Source organism: Notamacropus eugenii, chromosome 5 (genome assembly GCF_028372415.1).
Source record: "Notamacropus eugenii isolate mMacEug1 chromosome 5, mMacEug1.pri_v2, whole genome shotgun sequence".
Classification (NCBI taxonomy): domain Eukaryota; kingdom Metazoa; phylum Chordata; class Mammalia; order Diprotodontia; family Macropodidae; genus Notamacropus; species Notamacropus eugenii.
Genome location: NC_092876.1, coordinates 3,789,818 through 3,815,162, shown reverse-complemented (window position 1 = coordinate 3,815,162; position 25,345 = coordinate 3,789,818). Strand labels below are relative to the sequence as shown.

Here is a 25,345-nt window from a genome sequence, read left to right as displayed (position 1 = left end):
GCTTTGCTGGGAATCTCGTGCTCTCCTGGACATCCCCATTCCTGGCTCTCACCTCCCACCCGCTAAAGTTCCTCACCTTTCTTTCGTCCAATAAGGAATCCTGTGGTAATGATGACCAGGAGGGGCTCTGAGAGATGCCCAGCCTGGTGGGTGGTGGCCCAGGTGGAATGAGAGCCCGGGGTGGAGTTTGGAGGCCTGGGAGGGGTCTGGGGCGGGCTCATCCCACTGAGGAAGGTAATTGACCTGAGCCAGGGAGGGGGTTGGGGGCGGAGAGGTAGGCGGGTCCTGAGCTCCTGACCTAGGGTGTGATTGGAGGAAACAGCCCATCCTGGAACCTCGGGGGCGGGCAGAGGGTGGGAGGACCCTCCCTAGGGGGCTGGAGGAGAACTGGAACTTGGGCTGAGGTGGCTCCGCCTTCTCCCTGCCCTGGGAGCAGAGATCTCTCTGCCTCTCTCCCCCAGAGCCCACATCTCTCCCTCTTTCTCTCCCAGAGCCGAGATCTCGTCGCCTTCTCCAGGACCTGAGATCTCTGCCCTCTGGAACTTGGGCTGAGGTGGCTCCGCCTTCTCCCTGCCCTGGGAGCAGAGATCTCTCTGCCTCTCTCCCCCAGAGCCCACATCTCTCCCTCTTTCTCTCCCAGAGCCGAGATCTCGTCGCCTTCTCCAGGACCTGAGATCTCTGCCCTCTGGACGCCAGCTCTGTGGGTGCAGGTCCCAGGTAGGTCCGAGCCCGCCCCTCCCAGCCCTGCTGGCTCCTGCTAGCTGTTCTTACCACTGGGTCTTCACCTTTTCCTCTGACCACGTGGTCTGTGCTCCCTGGTCCCATTCTCCCCCACAGGCCTGGCTGCAGGACAAGCCTCTCTCTGCTGCGGTCTGTAAAGACCCAAAGCTCCTGCCTGCCCTGAGGATCCCACTTTGGATGCAGGAACCAAACCTCCTCCTGGCCCCCCTTTACCTGGATCCACAACTCCCGGGATGCTTCCCTATCAGACCCCAGCAACTGGCTCCGGGTGTCAGGTCTCCCCTTGAGGGATTCCAGGCCTGAGCTCTGCCAGAGGGTCCCAGAGTCCCCCTGAGCCCCTAGTCAGACCCCAGGACACAGACCTCCTGCTCTCCCAGGCTCAGTGTCCCCCTGGAGCCCTTCTGTCACTGCAGCGTCCCTGACCTCCCTGCCATGAGCTGGAGTAGAATGTCTTCCTGCCAGACCCTTCCTGTGCTCCCTTGCCTCAGGTTTCCTGTTTCCCTGCCCCCACTTCTTGCAGAGCCCTCAGACCCCCTGCCAGGGGCTGAATCCCAGACTCAATTTGGTCTCCCAGCCTCAGCCTTCCCCTGGACATTCACTGGGGGCTCCATCTCAGAGCCTTCCCCAACACCCACCTTCCTAAGCTTTCCTCCTCCCTAGATCAAGCAGTCTGTTGTCTGGATAATGTATGTGTGTGTGTTAATTGAGGAGATGGGGTGCAGGGAGGGCAGAGGACCAAATGGAGGTAGATCTCTGATTCAGATGCCGTTGAGGTTCTGACTGCCCTTATCCCACCTGGGATCTGAAAGCCCTTCTGCCCCTTGGTTCTCTGAAGGATAGTGGGGGAGGAGAAGGGGGCAGAAGAGAAGGAGGAGGAGAGAATGGGTCATCTACCATTCCTGTAGGTTAGTGTCTCTGCACTGAGGGCAAAGCCAGACCCTCTGTCGATCCCCGTAGTCCAGCCTCCTGCCCTCGAAGAAAAGGGAAAGACTCTGCCCCTCAGGGATCCTTCCTCCTCAGCTCAGCCTGCAGAAGACCAAGGCCTGGCCCAAGCAGGGAGCCTGGAGCCAGAGGGAATGGCCCCTGGGAACTGCAGCCCCCCAGCCGAGGTGAGTGTGCTCTATCCTCAGACTTGACCAACATCTGGCAGAGGCCATTTCCATTGAAAAAGGAGAATTGTCTCTGAGGCTGGCAATGCTCTACTTATGGAATGTTTCTTTATAGAAACAGGCAGAAAATTGAAAACAGCAGTAACAACCGTGCCCTGCTCTCTCCTTCTGTGTTTTGCAAGGATTGAAGGTACTTTCTCATCACAGGCTCTAACCTACCCACCCCCACTCTGGCTCCACCTACTTGCTGCCCTCCTATGTTCATTTTTTAGGTTTTCCCTCAGGATCCCTGAATCACAAGGACCACCACTTCACTCATTCCGCTATCTCCTAGGGGTCTTGTCATTACTCCTTTATCCATGTCTAGCATGCCTCTCCCACATCCGTAGAACTGTGCCCCTTCCCCTTTGCTTCTTTGACTCACCCCTCTCTGCTAGACATGGAAGACATGGTGCTTTGCTTCTCCAGGGTCTAAGCTGCACAGCCAGTTTATTCATCTGGTCTGCACTGACTGGTCCCTGTTTTGTAGGTGGTTTGACTGTCAAGGGCACACTGAGAGGGCAGTGAGGACTGAAAGGAGCCAGTACCAGGATCTGGGTTTGGGGCTTTGGGATCCTGGCCTCCTGCCTGCTCTGGTCCAGTGTTCCCGGAAAGTATGGGAACTCAAGTAAACAGGGTAGGGTGGCTTCTGGATCACAGGTTCACAGGTCCTTAGCAGAGTTGATTGGAGCAGGCCAAAGGAAACAGTGCTTTCTTTAGTTATTGATTAATTAGCATTTGTGAAGGGCCTAGGACTTCCCCTGTAAGAGAGGATGCAGGAAAAGGGCTAAGTTTGGGGAACTATTTAAAGTCCTAGGAGTTTTCTTTTCCCATGGGGATAGGGGATCCTGAAGGACACACCCAGTTCTTGTCAGAGGCATCAGGCTGGAAGGCAAAGACACTATGGAATGTCTTCCTTTCTTCCCCAAATCTACCTTTTTGGCCTTCTTCACAGCAAGTTTATATCAGAGGTGTTCTTAGTATCTTTATTTCACAATTCAGGAAACTGAGGCAAAGAGGCTTAAGTGACCTCCCCAGGGACTCATTGCTCGCAAGTGTAGGAGGCCAAATTGAAACTCACATGCTCCTGACTGCAGACCTGGTGCTCCATCTACTGGGCAACCCACATGCCATTGGCTATTAATCTTTTCGAAATAATATTTTACTTTTTCCCCAATGACGTAGAAAAATTCCTGTTTTGAGTTCCCACTTCTCCCCTCCCATAGATGGTAGGGAATCATGAATAGATTATAAATATGCAGTCCTGTAAAGCATTTCCATATTATTCATTTTGTGAAAGAAAAGTAGAAACAAAAGAAAAAGTGAAAAACAGTATGTTTAGGGCTGTATTGAGACTCAGTTATTTCCTCCTATGGAGAGGGACCGCATTGCTCATCAGGAGCCCTTTGGGGTTGTCTTAGATCCAGGTATCCCGGAGAACAGCTCAGTTATTCAGTGCTGTTCCCCATACAGTGTAGCTGTTACTGTGTACATCCTCCTCCTGGTTCTGCTGACTTCACTGCATCAGTTCATGTAAGTCTCTCTCAGTCTCCTGAGATCCTGCCTGTCACATACCCCACCTCGTTAAGGCATTCCCCAATTAATAGGCATCTCCTCAATTTCCCACACAAAAAGAGCTATTACAAATACCCTTCTCTAAATAGACCCTTTTCTCCCCCTATTTTGAAAGAAATCTTCATGTATACTGACTTCCTAGTGTCATTGCTTGATGAAAAACTATGCAGTTTCATAGCCCTTTGAGGATAGTTCCAAACTGCTGTCCAGAATGGTTGGATCAGTTCACAAGTTCACTAACAGTGCATCACTGTTCTAGTTCTCCCAGTTTCTCCAATATTTAACATTTTCCTTTTATGATATTTTTAGGCAATTCAGTAGATGGGGTGGTCAGCTAGAGTTGCTTTAATTTGCATTTCTCTAATCAATAGGGATTTGTAACATTTTTATGTGACTACAAATAGCTTTGGTTTCTTTGAAAACTGTCTGTTCATATCCTTTGACCATTCATGACTTGGGTCATGACTTGTATGCTTATAAATTTGAATCAGAGCTCTGTATATTTGAGAAAAGACACCTTTATCAGAGATACTTGCTGTATATTTTTTTCCCAGTTATCAGCTTTTCTTCTAATCTTGGTTCATTAATTTTGTTTCTGCAAAAAATCTTTTTAATTTGATATAATCAAAATTGTCTATTGTACATTTAGTAATGCAGTTTATGAGTGAGTGCATTCCATTCTTATTTACAGTGATGATAACTGTGAATTTTCATCCATCTTATTTTTCCTCTGTTTATCCTTCTCTCTCACCTTTCACCCTGTCTTCCCTCAGCAGTGCTTTGTTTATGACCAATGCTTCCCCCAACCTGCCCTTCCTTCTGTCAATCCGGCCCCCCATTTATCCCTGTCCCTTTTTACTTCCCTATGGGATGAGATAGATTTCTATACGGAACTGAGCATGTATGTTATTCCCTCTTTCAGCCAATTTTCATAAGAGTAAGGTTCAAGTTGTCCCTTCCCATCTCCCTCATCTTCCTCTTCACTGTAATAAGTCTTCTTTGCTGCTTTTACATGAGATAATTCACCCCCTTTTACCTCTCCCTTCCCTCTTCTTGGTATGTAATTCTCTTTCTCACCCCTAATTTTTTTTTTTTTTTGAATATCATCCCTTCATAGTCCACACATACTATCAATGTATATTCCTTCTAATTACCTTAATGGTCATAAATGTCCTTAGAGTCTCAGGTGTCCTCTTCCCATATAGAAATATGAGCAATTTGACCTCATTGAATCTCTTCTGTTTTCTCTTTCCTCTTCTGTTTTGATGCTTCTCTTGGGTCTTGTATGTGAAGGTCAGCTTCTCCTTCAGCCCTGGTCTTTTTGTTAGGAATGTTTGATTGTCCTCTATTTATTGAATGTCCATTTTCCACTGAAAGATTATACTCATTTTTTCTGGGTTAGTGATGCTTGGCCTTAATCCTACTTCTTTGTCACATCTATTTGAATTATCTTAGGAAGATTCTGAAGGTCATGTGACAAGATAACGTACTGGACACTGAGATCCTTTCTCAAGTTAGACTGCCAAGCATTCCCACTCTACTGCAGAGAGCACAAATTTGATGAATGGTCATATTATTCAAGTGCCAAAAAAATGTTTGCATCAAAGACTATTTATGTAGAACTCATGCAAAGAAGGTGCTCACACTGTGGTCAGAAGAAGGGATACAAGGACATTCCCAAGGTGTCTCTGGAGAACTTTGTAATCAGTTGGGAGATATAGGAGACACTGACAAAGGACCACCCAACATGGCACATCCACATCAAAGAATGTGCTGTGCTGTGTGAGCAAAGGAGAATTGAAGTAGCTCAAAAGAAGGGAGAGATGTGCAAAGTGAGAGCCATCTCCAGCCCAGATACTCACATGGACTATTTGTGCCTGACCTGTGGTAGAGCCTTCTGGGCCCGTTGGACTGATCATCCATAGTCAGACACACCTTGACCCTGACATAGTGATATCGTTTTGGTTCACTCTGAGCACAAAGAACAAAAAATTGACCAACTATGGGAACTAAATATTAGAATAAACACATATATGGTGTTGATGAATGAAGGATTTATACAGCAAAGGCATGAGATGTTTTGGCCATGACACGTCATACATGACATGTCAGTTCTGAGAAGACAGAAATTTCGCATTTTCTCTCTTTCTCTCCCACAGGTCCTCTGACCTCACAGATAAAACAACACACTTTGTCTCAGATTCCATAGGGAGGCACATTCCACAGTAAGACCTTTCTCGCCTTTGTTCCATCTGGCCACATCAAACCCTTTTCTCAATATTCCATTGGGCTCTTAAGGACTATGGTTTCAAGTGTTGACTGACATTCAGCAGGGGTATGACCTCTGGGTAAATCCCCTTTCTCTACTTCTGTTTCCTCCTCTCCCTTGATGAGGGTCAGACTACACGAATTCTGGAGTCCCTTTCAGTTCTAAGTCTTCAGACTTTTGATGGTTTAGGAGTTGGTGACATTCCAGGATGTGGCTGTGGACTTCACCCCAGAGGAGTGGGGCCTCTTGGACCCTCCTCAGAAGCAGTTGTACAAGGAGGTCATGCTGGAGAATGCTGGGAACCTGCTTTCCCTGGGTAAGGACACTTCCCCTGGCCACTCTCAGTGTACAATCAGAGAGAATATCTCTATTCCTGACTGCGCTGGTTTTGGAGCATTTATCACTTACTAGAAAGAGAAAAGTGCTATTCTGCTGTATCCTAGAGGCAGGGTCCTCCTGCTGCCTGGATTTTCTCTAAAAGGTCAGTACATTGTGTGAAGAGAACAGAGGAGGTTTCCTGGCTGCTCCTGTGTCCTGCCATTTCTAGGGAGCAAGATCAGATCAGTGTTGAAGCATGTCAGGTGTGGAAGTCATCCCCCATCAGGCAGTCCAGCGTCTCCCTGGACATGAATTGTGTCTGCCCAATGTCTGCATACTGCTCAGGAGGCTTGGCCCTGCCCCCCCTTCCTCTTTGTGAGCAGCCTCAGTTTGTAGCTCCCAGCTCCCAGCTGTGCCTGGTAGGGCATGTTTGTCCTTCTTCCTTTCCATTGCCCCAACTTCCAGCCGAGATAGGGAAGGAAGGAAGATAGTCAGCATTTCTGTTCAGCTGCTGTTCCCCGGCTGTTGTGCTCAGTGCTTTCTTTATAATATGTTGTCATTAGGTGATGTTATTATCCCAGTTTGATATTTGAGAAAATGGAAGCAAACAGAGGGTACATGACTTGTCCAGGAGCACACGGTTACTGACTGTCTGAGGCTGGATTTACACCCTGGCCTTCTGACTCCAGGCCCAGGGGTCTCTCCAGTGCTGTTTCAGCTGCCTCTTTATTTTTTGATGATGGAAGCTGTGCAATGGGTGCATCCTCCTACGAAGAAGGGGGTCCAAGACCAAATTTTCTGACTCTAAACTGGTTCCACGATCTTCTCCCCAACACTCCCCAAATCAGTGCTATTGAAACTCTGCTTGAGGAATTCTGGGCACCATCCTGTGACCTTGCTTGCAGGCTCCCGTTACGGGCAGGAATAACAGACTGGCCCAGAATCAGAATTTGCCTAACTAAGGTTCATTGTGTTCCCCAGCAGAAGAATGTCCCCAGCAGAGGCAAAGATGCCCTGAATGAACAGGAGCAAGGTTTTTATAGGTTTCAGGGAGTAAAGAGCAGGGGAGGGGCCAGGGCCAGAGCTGACTCATCCAGATCCCTTTTGCTGGAGCTCAGGGTTGATCTGACACATCCTATTCTGGGTTACCTGCATTACAAGCGTTAATGGGAGAATAAGCCAGATCTCTGTGACAATGGTAGAGTGATTCTCTAGCTTTGCGTGCACACTCTTTTCCCTAAAGGGAAGTAAATTACAAGGTTTTCTTCATCCTCATCCCTGATTCCACATGCACAGGGCTGCCAGTTCCCAGAGAAGATCTGATCTCTTACTTGGAGGGAAGAGAATCACCCTGGCTGTGGGAGCAACAAGGCCTGAGGATCTGCCATCCAGGTGAGTGACGCAGAAGCAAGTATGGAAGGTGTATTTACAAGAGCTTTCTATGTGTGTGGTGGAAGAACTGACCTGGAATTCTTTTTCAGACACTTTTTAGAAGTGGGATCCATGCCAAGTTACTGAACCACTGAGCCTCAGTTTCCCTCTCTATTATATAAGGGAGTTGGACACCATGGCCTTGAAGTTCTCTTCCAGTGATAAATCTGTAATCCCATGAAATGTCATTGTTTGGAACTTGGGGCCAGGAACTCCCCTGAAAGTGCAAAAGGGGTTAGACTTGCGGTTCTTTCGTAGTCCTTTTTCAAGACATTGAACATTTCTTAAGTGCCTGCTGTGTGCCAGGCCCTCTGCTAAGCACCACGGAAGTAAAGAGATGGAAGTGACATTCCTTGCTGTCCTAGAGCTCATCATTGGGTGTGTAGGGGAGGGTGTGGGGGTGCTGACAACATGCCAACCACATTGTAGAAACCTGTTTTGAACAGGACAAATTGGAGCTCATTGGGAGAGGGAAGGCCATAAAGTGAAGGAAGGTGGGCTGTAACAGGGAAGCCATGGTGAGCATTGTATGAATTGGGAGATCGTGACACCAGTTGTAAATGGGTGTGTCCAGTTTTTAGCTATGAAATAAAAGACATAGGGAAATACTTCCTGGGTTGAAAGGTTACAGTGACTGTATGTTGAGGATTAGAGAGAAATGGTTTGTTTGTGGCAATAAGGAAGGAGTCATTAGTGCAGCAGAGACTGAAGAATAGGGAAATAATGGATATGGTGGAGAGGCAGTATACTGAGGCAGATGACATGCTGGAATGGGCTGATTTACACAGGGAAAGGAGTTTGCCCAAGTACCCAAGGTTGTCTATGAAAAATGAGGCAAATTTCTCTTGGGTGAGTTCAGAGTGGACAGTGAGAGAGAGAGACAGAAGGGAGGGTTGGGGAAGACGGAAAAGAATTGGAAAAGCTGCTGGGACTAATGGGCTAATGAGTGAGTTATGTTGTTCCGACATTTCAGTTCTTTCTAACTGTTCATGGTCCTATCTGGGGTCTTCTTGGCAAAGATACTAGAGTTGTTGGCCATTTCCTTTTCAGGCTCATTTTACAGATGGGGAAACTGAGGGAAACAAGCTTATGACTTACCCAGGGTCACACAGTTAGTAAGTGTCTGAGGTGGGATTTAAAGTAGAACGTTCCTGTGCAGTACTCTATGCACTGAACCACCTAGCTGCCCCAAGACAGTCAGAGACATGTGAAAGGATAGCCTTGCCACAGGGAAGGCCACACTGGGATTATGTAGCTTAAATGTCTAGTGGACTCAGACAGCCTGCTTTTATGATTTTATCTCTCTTTATTCAGTAGCACCTAAGTAGTAGCACAGGCTGCTGCCTTACTTAGAATTAATCCAAGGCTCTGTTTTACATAAACCATCAACCTGTGTCCATCCCCTGATCTCTTAGGCTTAGTTTTTGGCATGTCCTTGGAGAGTCATTGGCCAGAATCATTGAGTCGACAGTCACTCTTAATCTGGGGAAGTGGGGGGGAGAAACTCCCAGGTGTCCCATAGTATGAGATGCTTCAGGAGCCAGAAGGAAGTGTTTGGGATCTTCACTATGAGTCTGGTTAGGTCACAGCAGGGTTAGAACTAGGCAGAGGCCCCTCACTAGAGGAGATAAGGTGCAGGAAAGAGCCAGAAACAGGGCTGAGACCAGAACCTCTGTTTGCCAACTAAGACAGAGACCATAGTACAGGGCCTGAGGTAGAATCTGGGGCCAGGTGTTAGCTCTGGGCCCAGTCAGTTAGTCACTCAGAAGGGATTGAGCACCTCCAGTTTTCTTGGCACCTCACTAAGCTTTTGGAAGGGAAAAGCCATTCCTGATATCAGGGAGCTCCCAGTCTGGCACCTAAACATGGAGATGGTTTGAGAAGAAGCAACATGTGGGGAACTTGCTCTTTGTTGGTCCAGGGAAAAGATTATTTGAGAATGGAAAGAAATGTTCAATGGGATATAAGGGAGTACAAGGAGTGAGGCTCCTAAATGGTTTAAGAAGAGGAGAATTAGGGAGAAAAGCCTCAAAATCAAAGCACAAATGACAAAACTTTCAGGCCCAGCTCAGACGTACCGTGGGTTCTGTTCCAGAGCACCACAGAAAAGTGAATATTACAGTCAATGAGTCACCTGAATTTTATGGTTTCTCACTTCACATGAAAGTTATGTTTAGAATATGCTATTGTATATTATGTGTGCAGTACTATTATGTCCAAAGGAAAATTACCTACTTTAAACATAATTTATTGCTATAAAAAGGTAACTATTTGCTGAGCCTTCAGTGAGTCTTAATGTTCTTGCTGGCAGAGGCTCTGGCCCATTGTTCATGGCTGCTGACAGCTCAGGGGGGTGGTTGCTCAAGGTTGGCAGTGGCTATGGCAGTTTCTGAAAATAAGGCAACAGTGAGGTTTGCCACTCAGACTGACACTTCTTATCCCTTGAATTTAATGTTACTGTAGGATCTCATTATGGGATTATTAATTGGCCTGATTCCAAAATTATTATGTCTCATGCAGTAAGAAGATCCAAATAGAGGGAGAGAACAAGTTATGTTGCAATAATGAAATATACATTTTTCCCCCTTCTTTTTTCCAGTTTATTTATTTTTTTGTAGTTTTCAACATTCATTTCCACGACATTTTGAGTTTCAAATTTTCTCCCTATCTCTCTCCTCCCCCACCCAAAACACCATGCATTCTGGTTACCACTTCCCCCAATCTACCTTCCTTTGTGTCACACTCCTCCCTTCCCTGATCCCCATCTTCTCTCTTTTCTTGTAGGGCAAGATAGATTTCTGTACCTCATTACCTGTATTTCTTATTTCCCAGTTGTATGCAAAAACAATTCTCACTATTTGTTCCTAAAACTTTGCGTTCCAACTTTTCTCCCTTCCTCCCTCCCCACCCATCCCCACTGAGAAGGCAAGCAATTCAATATAGGCTATATATGTGTAGTTTTGCCCAAGACTTCCATAATAGTCATGTTGTGTAAGGGTAACTATATTTCCCTCCATCCTATCCTGTCTCCCATTTATTCTATTCTCTCTTTTGACCTTATCCCTCCCTAAAAGTGTTTACTTCTAATTACACCCCTCCCTTCATTTGCCCTCCCTCCTATCATCACCTCACCCTTCTCCCCTACTTTCCTGTAGTGTAAGATAGATTTTCATACCAAATTGAGTGTGCATGTTATTCCCTCCTTAAGCCAAATGTAAAGAGAGTAAACTTCACTTTTTTCCTCACACCTCCCCTTTTTCCCCTCACTGAAAAAGCTTTTTCTTGCCACTTTCATGAGAGATAACCTGCCCCATTCCATTTCTCCCTTTCTCTTCCCATTATATTCCTCTCTCACCCTTTAATTTTATTTTTTATCTATCATTCCTTCCATTCAACTCACCTTGTGCTCTCTGTCTATATATATAATGTGTGTATAATCCCTCCAACTACCCAAATACTGAGAAAAGTTTCAAGAGTTACAAATATTATCTTTCCATGTAGGAATGTAAACAGTTCAGTTTTAGCAAGTCCCTTATGATTTCTGTTTCCTGTTTACCTTTTCATGCTACTCTTATTCTTGTGTTTGAAAGTCAAATTTTCTGTTCAGCTCTGGTCTTTTCATCAAAAATGCTTGAAAGTCCTCTATTTCATTGAATGACCATTTTTTTCCCTTGAAGTATTATACTCAGTTTTTCTGGGTAGGTGATTCTTGGTTTTAATCCTAGTTCCTTTGACTTCTGGAATATCATATTCCAAGCCCTTCAGCCCCTTAATATAGAAGCTGCCACTTCCTGTGTTATCCTGATTGTTTTTCCATGACACTCGATTGTTTCTTTCTGGCTGCTTTCAATATTTTCTCCTTGATCTGGGAACTCTGGAATTTGGCTACAATGTTCCTACGAGGTTTTGTTTTTGGATCTCTTTCAGGAGGTGATTGGACAATTATTTTACCCTCTGGTTCCAGAATATCAGGGCAGTTTTCTTTTTTCTTTTTTAATTAATTTATTTATTTCACTTTTAACATTCATTTTCACAGAATTTTTGGGTTCCAAATTTTCTCCCCCCTTGTCCCCTCCCCCCACCCCAAAACACCAAGCATTCCAATTGTCCCCATCACCACTCTGCTCTCTCCTCCATCATTCCTCTTTGCCCTTGTCTCCATCCTCTCCTCTGTCCTGTTGGGCCAAATAGATTTCTATACCCCTTTACCTGTATTTCTTATTTCCTAGCGGCAAGAACAGAACTTGACAGTTATTCCTAAAACTCTGAGTTCCAACTTCTTTTCCTCCCTCCCTCCCCACCCCCTCCTTTTGGAAGGCAAGCAATTCAATATAGGCCAAATCTGTGTAGTTTTGCAAATGACTTCCATAATAGTCGTGTTGTATAAGACTAACTATATTTCCCTCCATCCTGTCCTGCCTCCAATTACTTCTATTCTCTCTTTTGATCCTGTCCCTCCTCGTGAGTGTTGACCTCAAATTGTACCCTCCTCCCCATGCCCTCCCTTCCATCATCCCCCCCACCCTGTTTATCCCCTTGTCCCCCACCTTCCTGTATTGTAAGATAGGTTTTCATACCAAAATGAGTGTGCTTTTTATTCCTTCCTTTAGTGGAATGTGATGAGAGTAAACTTGATGTTTTTCTCTCACCTCCCCTCTTTTTCCCCAAACTAAAAAAATCTTTTGCTTGCCTCTTTTATGAGAGATAATTTGCCCCATTCCATTTCTCCCTTTTTCCTCCCATATTTTTCTCTCTCACTGCTTGATTTCATTTTTTTTTAAGATATGATCCCATCCTATTCAATTCACTCTGTGCACTCTGTCTCTATGAGAGTGTGCGTGTGCATGTGTGTGTGTGTAATCCCACCAAGTACCCAGATACTGAATAGTTTCAAGAGTTACTAATATTGTCTTTCCAAGTAGGGATGTAAACAGTTCAACTTTAGTAAGTCCCTTATGACTTCTCTTTGCTGTTTACCTTTTCATGCTTCTCTTCATTCTTGTGTTTGAAAGTCAAATTTTCTTTTTAGCTCTGGTCTTTTCATCAAGAATGCTTGAAAGTCCTCTATTTCATTGAAAGACCAGTTTTTCCCCTGAAGTATTATACTCAGTTTTGCTGGGTAGGTGATTCTTGGTTTTAGTCCTAGTTCCTTTGACTTCTGGAATATCCTATTCCATGCCCTTTGATCCCTTAATGTAGAAGCTGCTAGATCTTGTGTTATCCTGATTGTATTTCCACAGTACTTGAATTGTTTCTTTCTAGCTGCTTGCAATATTTTCTCCTTGACCTGGGAATTCTGGAATTTGGCCACAATATTCCTAGGAGTTTCTCTTTTTGGATCTTTTTCAGGTGGTGATCGGTGGATTCTTTCAATATTTATTTTGCCCTCTGGTTCTAGAATCTCAGGGCAGTTTTCCTTGATAATTTCATGAAAGATGATGTCTAGGCCCTTTTTTTGATCATGGCTTTCAGGTAGGCCCATAATTTTTAAATTGTCTCTCCTGGATCTATTTTCCAGGTCAGTTGTTTTTCCAATGAGATATTTCACATTATCTTCCATTTTTTCCTTCTTTTGGTTTTGTTTTGTGATTTCTTGGTTTCTCATAAAGTCATTAGCCTCCATCTGTTCCATTCTAATTTTGAAAGAACTATTTTCTTCAGTGAGCTTTTGAATCTCCTTTTTCATTTGGCTAATTCTGCTTTTGAAAGCATTCTTTTCCTCATTGGCTTCTTGAACCTCCTTTGCCAATTGAGTTAGCCTATTTTTCAGGGTGTTATTTTCTTCATCAATTTTTTTGGGTCTCCTTTAGCAGGGTGCTGATCTGTTGTTCATACTTTGCTTGCAAGTCTTTTATTGCTCTTCCCAGTTTTTCCTCCACCTCTCTAACATAATTTTGAAAATTTTTTGAGCTCTTTATGAGCTTTTCCCAGGTCTGATCCCATTGAGTGGGCTGGGATGTAGAAGCACTGACTTCCGTGTCTTCCCCTGATGGTGAGCACCGCTCTTCCTTATCAGAAGGGTGGGGAGGAGAAACCTGCTCACCAAGAAAGTAACCCTCTATAGTCTTGGTTTTTTTCCCTTTTCTGGGCATTTTCCCAGCCAGTGACTTGACCTCTGAATATTCTCCTCACACCCACCTCGCCTCTGGATCCTCCCAGCCAGCACTTGGGGTCTGAGATTCAAATGCTGCTTCCCAGCCTCAGGACTTTGGGTGGGGGCGGGGCTGCTATTCAGTGTGAGATCAAGTTCAGGTGCTGAGGTGGGGGCAGGGCCTCCTCACAGGCTCAGTTCCCTCAGGGGGTTTATGCAGAGACCTTCAACAATGGATCTGGGCTCCTGCCTGCTTGGGGAGCCCTGGTCTGCTCCCACCTCCGCTGGTGCCTCCTGAGGGGGCCTGAGTCATGGGGGCTCCCCACTCCAGTCTCGACCCGCCGAAGAGACCCTCTCACCAACCCTTGTCACCTGTGGGTGGAGGGACCCACGCAGCTGCTGGAGATTCTGTCCCTGAAGCCTGCTCGGATCTGCTCCCCGCTCGGATCTGTTCCTCTCGGCTCTGGGCGGCCACAGCAGGGCTGTTCTCGGCTCCCAGTCCACAGCGCGAAGAACCTTTGGATAGAGGTTTTCAGGCTCTCTGGAACAGAAATCTTATCCGCTCTGCTGTTATGTGGCTTCTCCTGCTCCCAAATTTATTGGCAGCTCTTTACTACAAATATTTCATGGGCTGTGGGTTCGGAGCTAGCGTATTTGTGTGTTTCTACTCTGCTATCTTGGCTCCGCCTTGCAGTTTTCTTTTTTAATTTCATGAAAGATGTTGTTTAGTCTCTTTTTTTTATCATGGCTTTCAGATAGTCCCATAATTTTTAAATTTTCTCTCCTGGATCTATTTTCCAGGTCAGTTGTTTTTCCAATGAGATATTTCACATTGTCTTCTATTTTTTCATTCTTTTGGTTTTGTTTTGTAATTTCTTGGTTTCTTATAAAGTCATTAGCTTCCATCTGCTCCATTCCAATTTTTAAAGAACTGTTTTCTTAAGTGAGATTTTGAACCACATATTTCCATTTGGCTAATTCTGCTTTTTCAAACATTCTTCTCCTCATTGACTTTTTGGACCTCTTTTCCCATTTAATTTAGACTGCTTTTTTTTTTTAATCAGTTATTTGTTGTTTATTCAGTATTTAGGGTTAGTATGACTCTTGAGGAATTCGTTGTGTTGTTGTACACATACAGATCTTTTTATATAATGTGGTAATTTACAGCTATTGATATATATATAGGCAGACAAAATCACGTCCTCTAGAAAGGTGATACATGGGGGCCATGCTATACTGCCCTAATGGAGGGAAGGCACAAAGGTAATCAATGCATCTATAAAGAATTACTACTGTATGGTTTTTTGTATCCAGGAGTGTTGTCTTCTGGACCTGAGGGAACTTGTAGCACCTACATACAAAGCAGGTAGTTTATATACCTGTGGGGCATTGGCTCTGCTTGACACCAACCACTGAGACTATACAGGTCATATTCAGCATCATATGCAAACTACAACAGGGTTCTATTCCCCATTTCTAACTTTAGAAAGAAACTAGAGTGTGTTCACAGGTTTTACACTTCTGGTGTTTAGTCGCTAATCAGAGGAAGGATTTGGTCTATCTGAGAAGCAGATCATAGATAACCCCTCAACCCCTGTCCTGTTCTCTTTATGGCAGCACATTCAAAGGCTTTAAAATTGCAGCTCCTTCTGGATTCCCCAAAGAGTATCTGCACTCTTCTTTAAACGGCTCTCCTCCTCCAGATTCAGGTTGGCCTTCACCACATCTGAAATGCCATTCTGCCCCAAGACACATGGGACACTAAGGAAGACATCCTCTTTAATGCCATATAGGCCCTTAATCATGGTGGAAATTAGATGCACTCTCCTAAGATTCTTCATAATGCTTTCTGCCAGATCTGCCATAGACAAGCCAGTGGCCCAGGAAGTGTAGCCCTTCGGTTTGATTACCTCATAAGCACTTTCAACCACCTGTTTATGAACATCTTTCCAATTTTCTGCATCAGAATCAGTTCCCAAAGAAGGATGAAGGTTATTTAGAGACACACCAGCAAGATTCACACTGCTCCACGCAGGAACACTGGAGTCTCCATGTTCCCCAAGGACCCATGCATGACAACTTAAAGAATGGACACCAAGTCTCTCCCCCATTAGGTAACGGAAACGGACAGAATCCAGATTGCAACCACTTCCAATAACACGGTTTATAGGAAAGCCACTTAGCTTCCAGGCCACATATGTCAAAATATCCACTGGATTGGAAACAATAAGCACCTTGCAATTAGGGCTGTATTTAACAATATTAGGAATGATGAATTTAAAGATATTCACATTACGCTGGACCAAATTAAGACAACTTTCTCCCTCTTGTTGACGTGCCCCAGCCGTAACAATGACCAGCTTTGAGTTTGCAGTCACACTGTAGTCTTTTCCAGAAACAATCTTTGGCATTTTGAGGAAAAGACTGCCATGCTGGAGATCCATCATCTCTCCCTTTAGTTTGTCTTCTATTACATCAACTAGGGCAAGTTCATCAGCCAATTCCTTTGTTAAGACACTAATGGCACATGCCATGCCAACTGCACCAACCCCAACAACAGTGATCTTGTTCTGGGGAACCTGGTCCTCCTTTAGGACATTCAAGATAAGCTGATCCTTGACAGTTGGTGCCATTTTGGAGGGTAGCTGGGGGGATAGCTGGTCAGGCTGCGAAAGTTCTGAGAGAGATGAGAGGTTGCTGCTCCCAAGCTCGCACTAGACTGCTTTTAAAGGTGTTAATTTCTTCAGCGTTTTTGAGGGTCTCCTTTAGTAAGCTGTTGACTCATGTTTCATGATTTTCTTGCATTGTTCTCATTTCTCTTCACAATTTTTCCTGCACCTCTCCTCCTTGAGGTTCAAAATCCTTGTTGAGCTCTTCTATGGCCTGAGACCATTCCATATTTTTATTTGGAGGTTCTGATGCAGAAGGCTTGACTTTTAAGTCTTCCTCTGATGGTGTGCATTGTTCCTGCTCATCCAAAAGGATGGAAGAAAATACCAGCTCACCAAGAAAATAACCTTCTATTTTCTTATTCTTTTTCCCTGTTTTGGGCACTTTCCCAGCCAATTACTTGACTTTTAAGTTCGTTGACAAGAGGAGGATATACTCTGGGGACCTGTAAGTTCTCAGTTCCTCCAAGGTGGCACAATCGGGGGAGAGAAGTTTACTCCTCTCTTGGCCTGCACTTTGGTCTGTGAGCAGGATTCTCTCTCCAGAGCCTCCACCAGCTCCATCACCCCAGCCAGCACTCCTCCTCATCACAGGGCTGCCACTCAGGGCTGAGATCAGATCAGCTGCTAAATTCCCCCAGGGTCTCTAGGCCAGGGCTTCTGCAGTGGAAGTTGCCACTACCTGGGCCCAGGGCTAGACCCCTGCATTGCCTTCTCACCTAGGTGAAAAAGCTTTCTCACTGAACTTTTACACTGTCTTTTGCATTTCTGAGTTGAAGAATCTGGGAAACACAGATGCTGCCAGTGTCACCTTGAAGCCACCTCCAGTCCTGTCCTGGCCATGGCATGGCCAACGCTGAACTGCACTTTGCTCCACGACTGATGCAATAGACATTTGCAGTCAGCCTTCCAGGCTGCCTTCTCCTGGAAATCTCTTTGACTCTGTCATTTTGTGGCTTCTGTTGCTTCAGAATTTGTTTAAAGTCCTTTTTTTGCAGGTATTTTATGGCCTTTGGGGGGAGAGCTTCTAGAGGGTGCAATCCTTCTATTCTTCTATGTTTGTTCCACCCCCCAATAAAATATATTTCTAAGAAAACAAAACAAAAGAAAGTGGAATAGAGAAAGGCCATCTACTACCATGAACAGAGCATGCCCAGTTGCAGGGTTGGAATTCTAGTCTCAGTGCTGAGTTGTTGAGCAGGTCACTCAGCCATTCTGAACCTGTGATATGAGCTATGAATGTAATGAGAATGCTGGGTCTGCCCATGACATAGGTGTTTGTGAGGATTCAGTGTGATGGTGTATGAAGCTATTTTAAATCAAATTGTCCTGCAGATGTGAACTAATGGCATGTTCAAATGATGGATTTTGAACTTTGAAGACTTTTGTCTGGAACTGGGTAAAGACAGCCTAGTTTACTTTATTCCAAGAGTGGGAAGGGATTATAATTCTAATTATGTGTGTACGTGTGTCTCTTTATATATGTTATTTTGTTTGTTTCTTGCAGGAGAGATTAGACCTGAAGTGAAAGATGGTGCTGCAAAATTCAGCATTTCTTTGAAAGAAATTCATGAGGAGAGGGATGGTCCTTGTGACATCACTGGGAGACAAATCTGTGCTGCATTTCACAAAATCCACACAGGAGAGAAACCTTATGATTGTCATCATTGGGGGAAGGACTTGAGTCAACAGTCATCCCTTATTTCCCAACAAAAAATTCATAATGGAGAGAAACAACAAAGGAGTTATGAATGTGGGAAAGCTTGTAATGAGCACTCATCTTTCATTATTCATCATACTATTCACAGTGACAGGAAAACTTACGAATGTAATCTCTGTGGAAAGACGTGTAGGTGCAGCTCCAGCCTTGCTGTACATCAGAAAATCCACACTGGAGAGAAACCTTACGAGTGTGATCAATGTGGAAAGACTTTCACATGGAATTCCCATCTTGTTGTCCATCAGAGAATCCACACTGGAGAGAAACCTTATGAATGTGATCAATGTGGAAAGGCTTTCAGAACGAAATCTCAACTTGGTATACATCAGAGAATCCACACAGGAGAGAAACCTTATGAATGTGATCAATGTAGAAAGACTTTTAGAAGTTCCTCTTATCTATCTGTACATAAAAGAATCCACATAGGAGAGAAACCTTATGAATGTGATCAATGTGGAAAGACTTTCATTTCCAGCTCCAATCTTGTTCTTCATAAGAGAATCCACACTGGAGAGATACCTTATGAATGTGATCAATGTGAAAAGGCTTTTAGAAGAAGCTCTGATCTTGCTATACATCAGAGAATCCACACTGGAGAGAAACCTTATGAATGTAATCAGTGTGGAAAAGCTTTCAGTTCCAGCTCCAGTCTTGTCATTCATAAGAGAATCCACACTGGAGAGAAACCTTATGCATGTAATCAATGTGAAAAGGCTTTCAGCTCCAACTACAGCCTTACTTATCATCAGAGAATCCACACTGGAGAGAAACCTTATGAATGTAATCAATGTGGAAAGACTTTCAGTTCCAGCTCCAGTCTTGCTCTTCATCAGAGAATCCACACTGGAGAGAAACCTTATGAATGTAACCAGTGTGGAAAAACTTTCAGACTGAACTCCAGACTTGCTGAACATCAGAGAATCCACACTGGAGAAAAACCTTATGAATGTAATCAATGTGGAAAGACTTTCAGAATCAACTTTCAACTTGGCATACATCAGAGAATCCACACAGGCGAGAAACCCTATGAATGTGATCAATGTGGAAAGACTTTTAGAATTTCCTCTCATCTATCTGTACATAAGAGAATCCATATAGGAGAGAAACCTTATGAATGTGATCAATGTGAAAAGGCTTTTAGAAGTACCTCTCAACTATCTGTACATAAAAGAATCCACACTGGAGAGAAACTTTATGAATGTGATCAATGTGGAAAAGCTTTCACATGGACCTCCAAACTTGTTGCCCATCAGAGAATCCACACAGGAGAGAAACCTTATGAATGTGGTGAGTGTGGAAAGGCTTTTAGAAGTACCACTGATCTAGCTGGACATAAGAGAATACACAAAGGAGAGAAACCTTTTGAATGTAATCAGTGTGGAAAAGCTTTCATTTCCAGAGACCGTCTTGGTGTTCATCAGAGAATCCATACTGGAGAGAAACCTTATGAATGTGCTCATTGTGGAAAGACTTTCACACAGAGTTCCAGTCTTGCTACACATCAGAGAATACACACTGGAGAGAAACCTTATGCATGTAATCAATGTGGAAAGGCTTTTAGAAGAAGCTCTAATCTTGCTGAACATCAGAGAATCCACACTGGAGAGAAACCTTATGAATGTAATCAATGTGGAAAGGCTTTTAAATGTAGGTCTGCATTTGCTAAACATCAGAGAATCCACACTGGAAAGAAAACTTATAAAAAATAAAAGGAGAAAAAGAATTCTAATAACATTTTCATATATTAGTAAATTTGAAAAAGTTTTGAAGTCCTCCTCTTCTTCTGGGTTTGGGCCTTGAGGGTCCCTGTCACCCAAGGAACATTTGTGGTCGTTTTGTTTCTTGTCTACTTTTTCTTCCAGGCTTCTTTCTGACCATGGACTTGAGAGTAGGGCCAGGGTGTGTCCACATTCTGGAGGGAATGTCTAGAATGCTCTTGGTGCTGCTTTCTTGGGCTCCTGAGTTTGATGTTTCTCCAGGATCCCTGGCAAAAGTCTTCATATTTTATCACCTGATATAGAGACAGAAATGAGTAGAACCTCATGAAGCATATACAGTGTATATTGTACAAACCCAATGACTACTACTACTAAGGGAAGACCAAACAAGTGGCCCTGTGAGTCACTGTCCAGAACAGAGGCTGTCTCTGAGATCAGGGAAGGACACATTCCTTCCTCTTCACCAAGAGGCCCACGGGCCTCACTCCCAGGTAGAAGGTTATCTCTCCCAGCCAATGTGCTCACGCTCTTGGATTCACTGTCTGTTATTTTTCTTTTTCATAGGAGGCAATTCACTCTAGAGACAGAGATGTTTGTCTCCTCTCTGGTGTGAAGACAAAATGTATCAATAAAACCTGAAAAGAAAGGAAGATGAGAAGGCCTCACCTAGAGTGCAAACAGCGTGACAGATAATTTAGAATTGACAGTACTCCCAATAAATTTAATAGATGTGGGAAAGTAACCAACATTGATTTTTTGTTTTGACCATGACGCAAAAGAAGAGCCTTGTAAAGTAATCACTGTGGGAAGGCTTTAGGCTTGAACCTCTGCTTTTGGTTTTTGATTTTCTTTTTTTACATTTTAAATCAGTGTTATTTCAACATCATCACTCATTCCTTTTTTCCCATTTAAGAGTACTTTTTCCCAATTATGTAAAGATAGTTTTCAACATTCCCTTTTATAAGATTTTGAGTTCCAAATTTTTCTCCCTCCCTCATCCCCAAGATGGCAAGCTATCTGATATAGGCTGTATATGTACAATCCTATTAAACGTATTTCCACATTAGTCATTTTGTGAAAAAGAAATAAAAACAAAAGGGAAAAACTACAAGAAGGAAAAAAGTGAAAATTGCATGTTACCACCCGTATTCGGAGCTCTTTCTCTGTGTGTGGATCCCCTTTTCCATTGTGAGCTTTTGGAATTGTCTTAGCACCTTACACTACTCAGAAGAGCTGAGTCCAAATGAGGTCGATGACTTCACAGAGTTACTGTTACAGCGTACAATGTGGTCCTGGTTCTGCTCACTTAACTCAGCATCAGTTCATGTACGTCTTTCCAGGTTTTTCTGAAATCTGCCTACTCATCATTTGTTTTGTTTAGTTTTTTAAACTTGATATCAGCAAAAAATTCTTTATTTTAATTTTTTAAATATTTTCACATTTCACATCGTTTATTTTTAGTTTTCAACATCCGCTTCCAGAAGATTTTGAGGTCCACATTTTCTCCCCATTTCTCCCCTCCCTTCAACTCATGATGGCATACCTTCCGATTGTCCCTTCCCCAATCTGCCCTCCCTTCCATCTCCCCCTCCACCTTCTCTTATTCCCTTCCCCTTCTATTTTCTTGTTGGGCAAGATAGGTTTCTGAAACCCATTGCCTTTGTATCTCATTTACCAATTGCAGGTCAAAGCAGTTTTTAATATTTGTTTTTTAAAATGGAGTCCCCAAACCTCTCCCTCCATTCCCACCCCCTCCTTGAGAGGGAAAACAGCATTGGTTATACATGTGTAGTTATGCAAAATTCTTGTATAACCATCATGTTGTGCAAGGCTAACCATATTTCCCTCCATCCTGTCCTGCCCCCATTTATTTCATGCTCTCCTTTGACCGTGTCCCTTCTGAAGAGTGTTTGCTTCTGATTAACCCCTCCCCCAATCTGCCCTCTCTTCTACCACCCCCCTCTTATCCTCTTACCCCCTACTTTCCTGTAGGGTAAGATAGATTTCCATACTCCATTAAGTGTGTATGTTTTTCCCTCCTTCAGTCAAATCTGATGACAGTAAGGTTCACTCATTCCCTCTCACCTCCCCTCTTGCATTCCTTTGTAAAAGCATTTTCTTGCTCATTTATGTGCGCCCATCATTGCTTACAGTACAGTAGCATTCCTTTACATTCGTGTCCTACAAGTTGTTCAGCCATTCCCCATGACCCTCATGTGAGGTGAGTCCACTCCATCCACAGACCTGACCAGTATCAGCCAAGGTTGAGAGAAACCTTATGCGTGGAATCACTGTGGAAAGACTTTCATGGAGCTCCAGTCTTGCTGAACTGAATCAAGAGAATCCACAGGAGAAATTTCACAAATGTCATGAATATGGCAGATCTTTTAATTACTGCTCTAAGATTGTTAAAATGAGAGATTCCACCCTGGAAAGAAACTTTAGGACTGTAAGTCATGTCATAAAGCCTTCAAACACCAGTCACCGCTTATTCCCCATCAGAGAATTCATACTAGATAGAAATCTTATCACTGTGATGGGTGAAGAAAGGCACTCAAACAGAGCTTCAAGATGTGGTCACAGAGGGTCAAACGTGACGGAAATAACTGAACAACAACATAGCATCCATATAGAATGTCTTGCAGAGTCCAGTGTAAGATGCTAGTTTAATCCTAAATTTCTTCCTGACTATTCTTCAGTTTTCTCAACAGTTTTTTGAAACCAAATAATTTTTACCCCAAGTAGTTTGTTTTCCACTTTATCAAGGACTGAGTTACTCAGCTCTAGTGATTCTGAATCTCCCTTGTTTAATCTGTTCCTTGAAATCGTCTCTCTCTCTTTTATTCTACCAATACCACATGGTTTTGCCAAACACTACTGTGTACTCTAGTTTGAGGTATAGGAGTCGCCCTGTATCCTTATTTCTTTTCAGCATTCCCCTTGATAATGTAGGCCTTTTGTTTAAACAAATGAATTTTATTTTCTTCAGCTCTCTCAGATATTGCTGTCATAACTTTGTTTTAATTATTATTGATGTTTTCAGTCATGTCCAACTCTTTGTGACTCCATTTGGGGTTTTCTTGGCAAAGCTACTGGAGTGGGTTTCTTCTGTCTCCAGCTCATTTTACAGATGAGGAAACCGAGGCACAGATAAATGACCTGCCCAGAAACACACAGCTAGTAAGGGTATGAGACCAAATTTGAACTATATATCACTGTTGAGTCTCTATTTGGGTTTGAATCATTTGTGGTCCCTGAGCCACTTTCCATTCTTATTTTCTTATGAAATGAAAGTCACCATGTATATGTGGAACCATTGGTTACAGCAGACAGGTTACAGAAATTTTGAATCCAGTGGGTAAGTTCATTTACCTTGACAGTATACTTTCCAGAATGTAGACACAGCTGATGAGGTTGTCAAAGGAAATAACCTTTACATCAGTATCTAATTTCTTTGGTTTATTTTTAGTTTCATTGTAATATTAAGCTGCATTCTTTGGGAAAAGCTCGCCCTCACAGTTAAGCCAGACTACCATCAATATTCCTTTAAATCTGGGTTACATACAGATATGGTGAATACAGAGATTGACAAGACTTAGCTGGATCCCGAGTACATGGAGAGGAGGAAGGTGGGTGACACCTGGAGAACCAGTGTCAGGAAAGAAATCGCTCTGCTCTGGGTTCTTGTGGTGGGTCAGTGCTGCAAGAGAGAGATTTCCCACAGCACAGAAATTAGGAGGTGAAGCCCAGGCTTTAGTATTGAGCTCAAACGTGGGGTCTTGACTCAAAAAATTTAAACATTCCTGAGGATTCTAAAAGGGCTTGTTTTACGCAGATCTGCATCAGAGGGACAGAAATCATTACAACAGTTACCCGCTGGCTCCATTGTGAATCCCTTCCTGACCTAGGGTGACCAACCCCTCATGGTGCTGCTACCTTGACATAGGATAAGACTCTGAAACATTCTCTTTGTCCCTCCCTTTGCCTCCTTGACCAGGGTGAAAGGCTGAGTGAAGAATTTACAAAGTCATTTGTAACTATTCTCAAAGAGTCAATTTTTATTCATTTTAAAGCCAAATATACCCAATTAAATATGTAACAGTTTTGAAACATTGTAACCACACTCTTACAACTTAATTCCTAATTTCACAGCATGCAGAGGAAAAGAACTTCTGTCAGTCATTTACAAAAAATTTGGTCCAAAGAAAGAAACAGATTCAGTTTCCCCCATTAACACATGATTTGTCCTAAGAACAGACAGAATGGGGATCCCCCATGTGTACCCCTCCCCAAACCGATTTGAGGGCTCCCCTCACCTGAGAAAGGCCTAAAACCTGGATTGGCCAATCAGGAGACAGGCATTTTGGCCCACTCTGAGCTTAACCTTTCACAATGCCTTGCGTGTTCTGGCCTAACAGACATGCATTACTTTGCTGTCAGGGAACCCCTCAATGCCCCTTCCTGTGTCAGCAGCTACAGTTGGGCACATGAAGCTGCCTGGAAGTATTTTTCTATTTATAAATGCCAAGGACAAGGCATTTTGAACTGGAGAATAATGGGACTTTTTCTTGGTATTTTACGAACATATGTTAAGCTATGTACAGTCATGTTAATGACAAGAAACTGACATTCTGGATTAATAATTTCAATGGTCACTTTCACACTTCTCCTGTCTTATTATATTTACAACCTATTCAATTAAGAAATTCCTTCCCCATATCATCATTCATACATGGGGCAGCTAGGTGATGCAGTGGATAGAGCACCAGTGCAGGAGTCAGGAGGACCTGAGTTCAAATGTCACCTCAGACACTTGACACTCACTAGCTGTGTGAACTTGGGCAAGTCACTTAATACCACTTGCCTCATCCTGGGTCATCTCCAGTCATTCTGATGAATATCTGGTCACTGGATTCACATGGCTCTGGAGGAGAAGTCAGGCTGGTGACCTGCGCTGTCCTCCCTCACTCGAAACAAAGTCAAGTACAAGTCATGTCATTATTTCTGATGACATGGTCCCTGTTTTGTAGGTGGTTTGACTGTCAAGGGCACACTGAGAGGGCAGTGAGGACTGAAAGGAACCAATGCTAGGATCTGGGTTTGGGGCTTTGGGGTCCTGGCCTCCTTTGTACTCTGGTCCAGTGTTTCTGGAAAATATGGGAACTCAAGAAAGCAGGTTAAACTGACTTCTGGGTCACATTCACAGGTTCCCAGGCCCTTAGCAGAGCTGTTTAGACCAGGCCAAAGGAAACAGTGCCTGCTTTAGCTGTTAGTATATTAGCATTTGTGAAGGGCCTAGGACTTCCCTTATTAGAGAGGATGCAGGAAAAAGGCTGAGTTTGGTGAACTATTCCAAGTCCTAGGAGTTTTCTTTTCCAGTGGGGAAAGGGGATACTAGGGGAGACACCCAGTTCTTTTCAGAGGCGTCAGGCGGAAAGGCAAAGACATAATGGAGTGTCATACTTTCTTCCCAAAATGTCCTTTTTTCGCCATCTTCACAGCAACTTTATATCAGAGGTATTTTTAGTGTCTTTATTTCACAGTTCAGGAAACTGAGGCAAAGAGGCTTACATGGCTTGCCCAGGGACTCATTGCTAGTAAAGGTGGGAGGCTAATTTTTTTTCTTTAATTTTTTCTTTTTTTTATTAATTTTATTTATTTTCAG

The 25,345-nt window shown here is 43.7% G+C and overlaps 2 protein-coding genes and 1 pseudogene across 2 annotated transcripts in view; 2 read left to right on the top strand and 1 right to left on the bottom strand.

Moving 5' to 3' along the window:
* The window catches only part of LOC140508183 (uncharacterized), a 79,550-nt gene extending 56,882 nt beyond the window's left edge, over positions 1-22,668 (top strand). Inside the window, 1 exon segment of the mRNA XM_072615961.1 lies at positions 18,062-22,668. Coding sequence (XP_072472062.1) covers positions 18,062-19,671 — 1,610 coding nt within the window. The 3' untranslated portion in view covers positions 19,672-22,668.
* On the top strand, positions 1,695-7,831 carry LOC140508182 (KRAB domain-containing protein 5-like). Its single transcript, XM_072615960.1, has 4 exons — positions 1,695-1,850; positions 5,923-6,049; positions 7,348-7,443; positions 7,533-7,831. The coding sequence occupies exons 1-4, from the start codon at positions 1,818-1,820 to the stop codon at positions 7,541-7,543; spliced, it is 267 nt and encodes an 88-aa protein (XP_072472061.1). The 5' UTR covers positions 1,695-1,817; the 3' UTR covers positions 7,544-7,831.
* LOC140508176 (L-lactate dehydrogenase A chain pseudogene) lies at positions 14,971-16,230 on the bottom strand (annotated as a pseudogene).
* Positions 22,669-25,345: the final 2,677 nt, after the last annotated feature.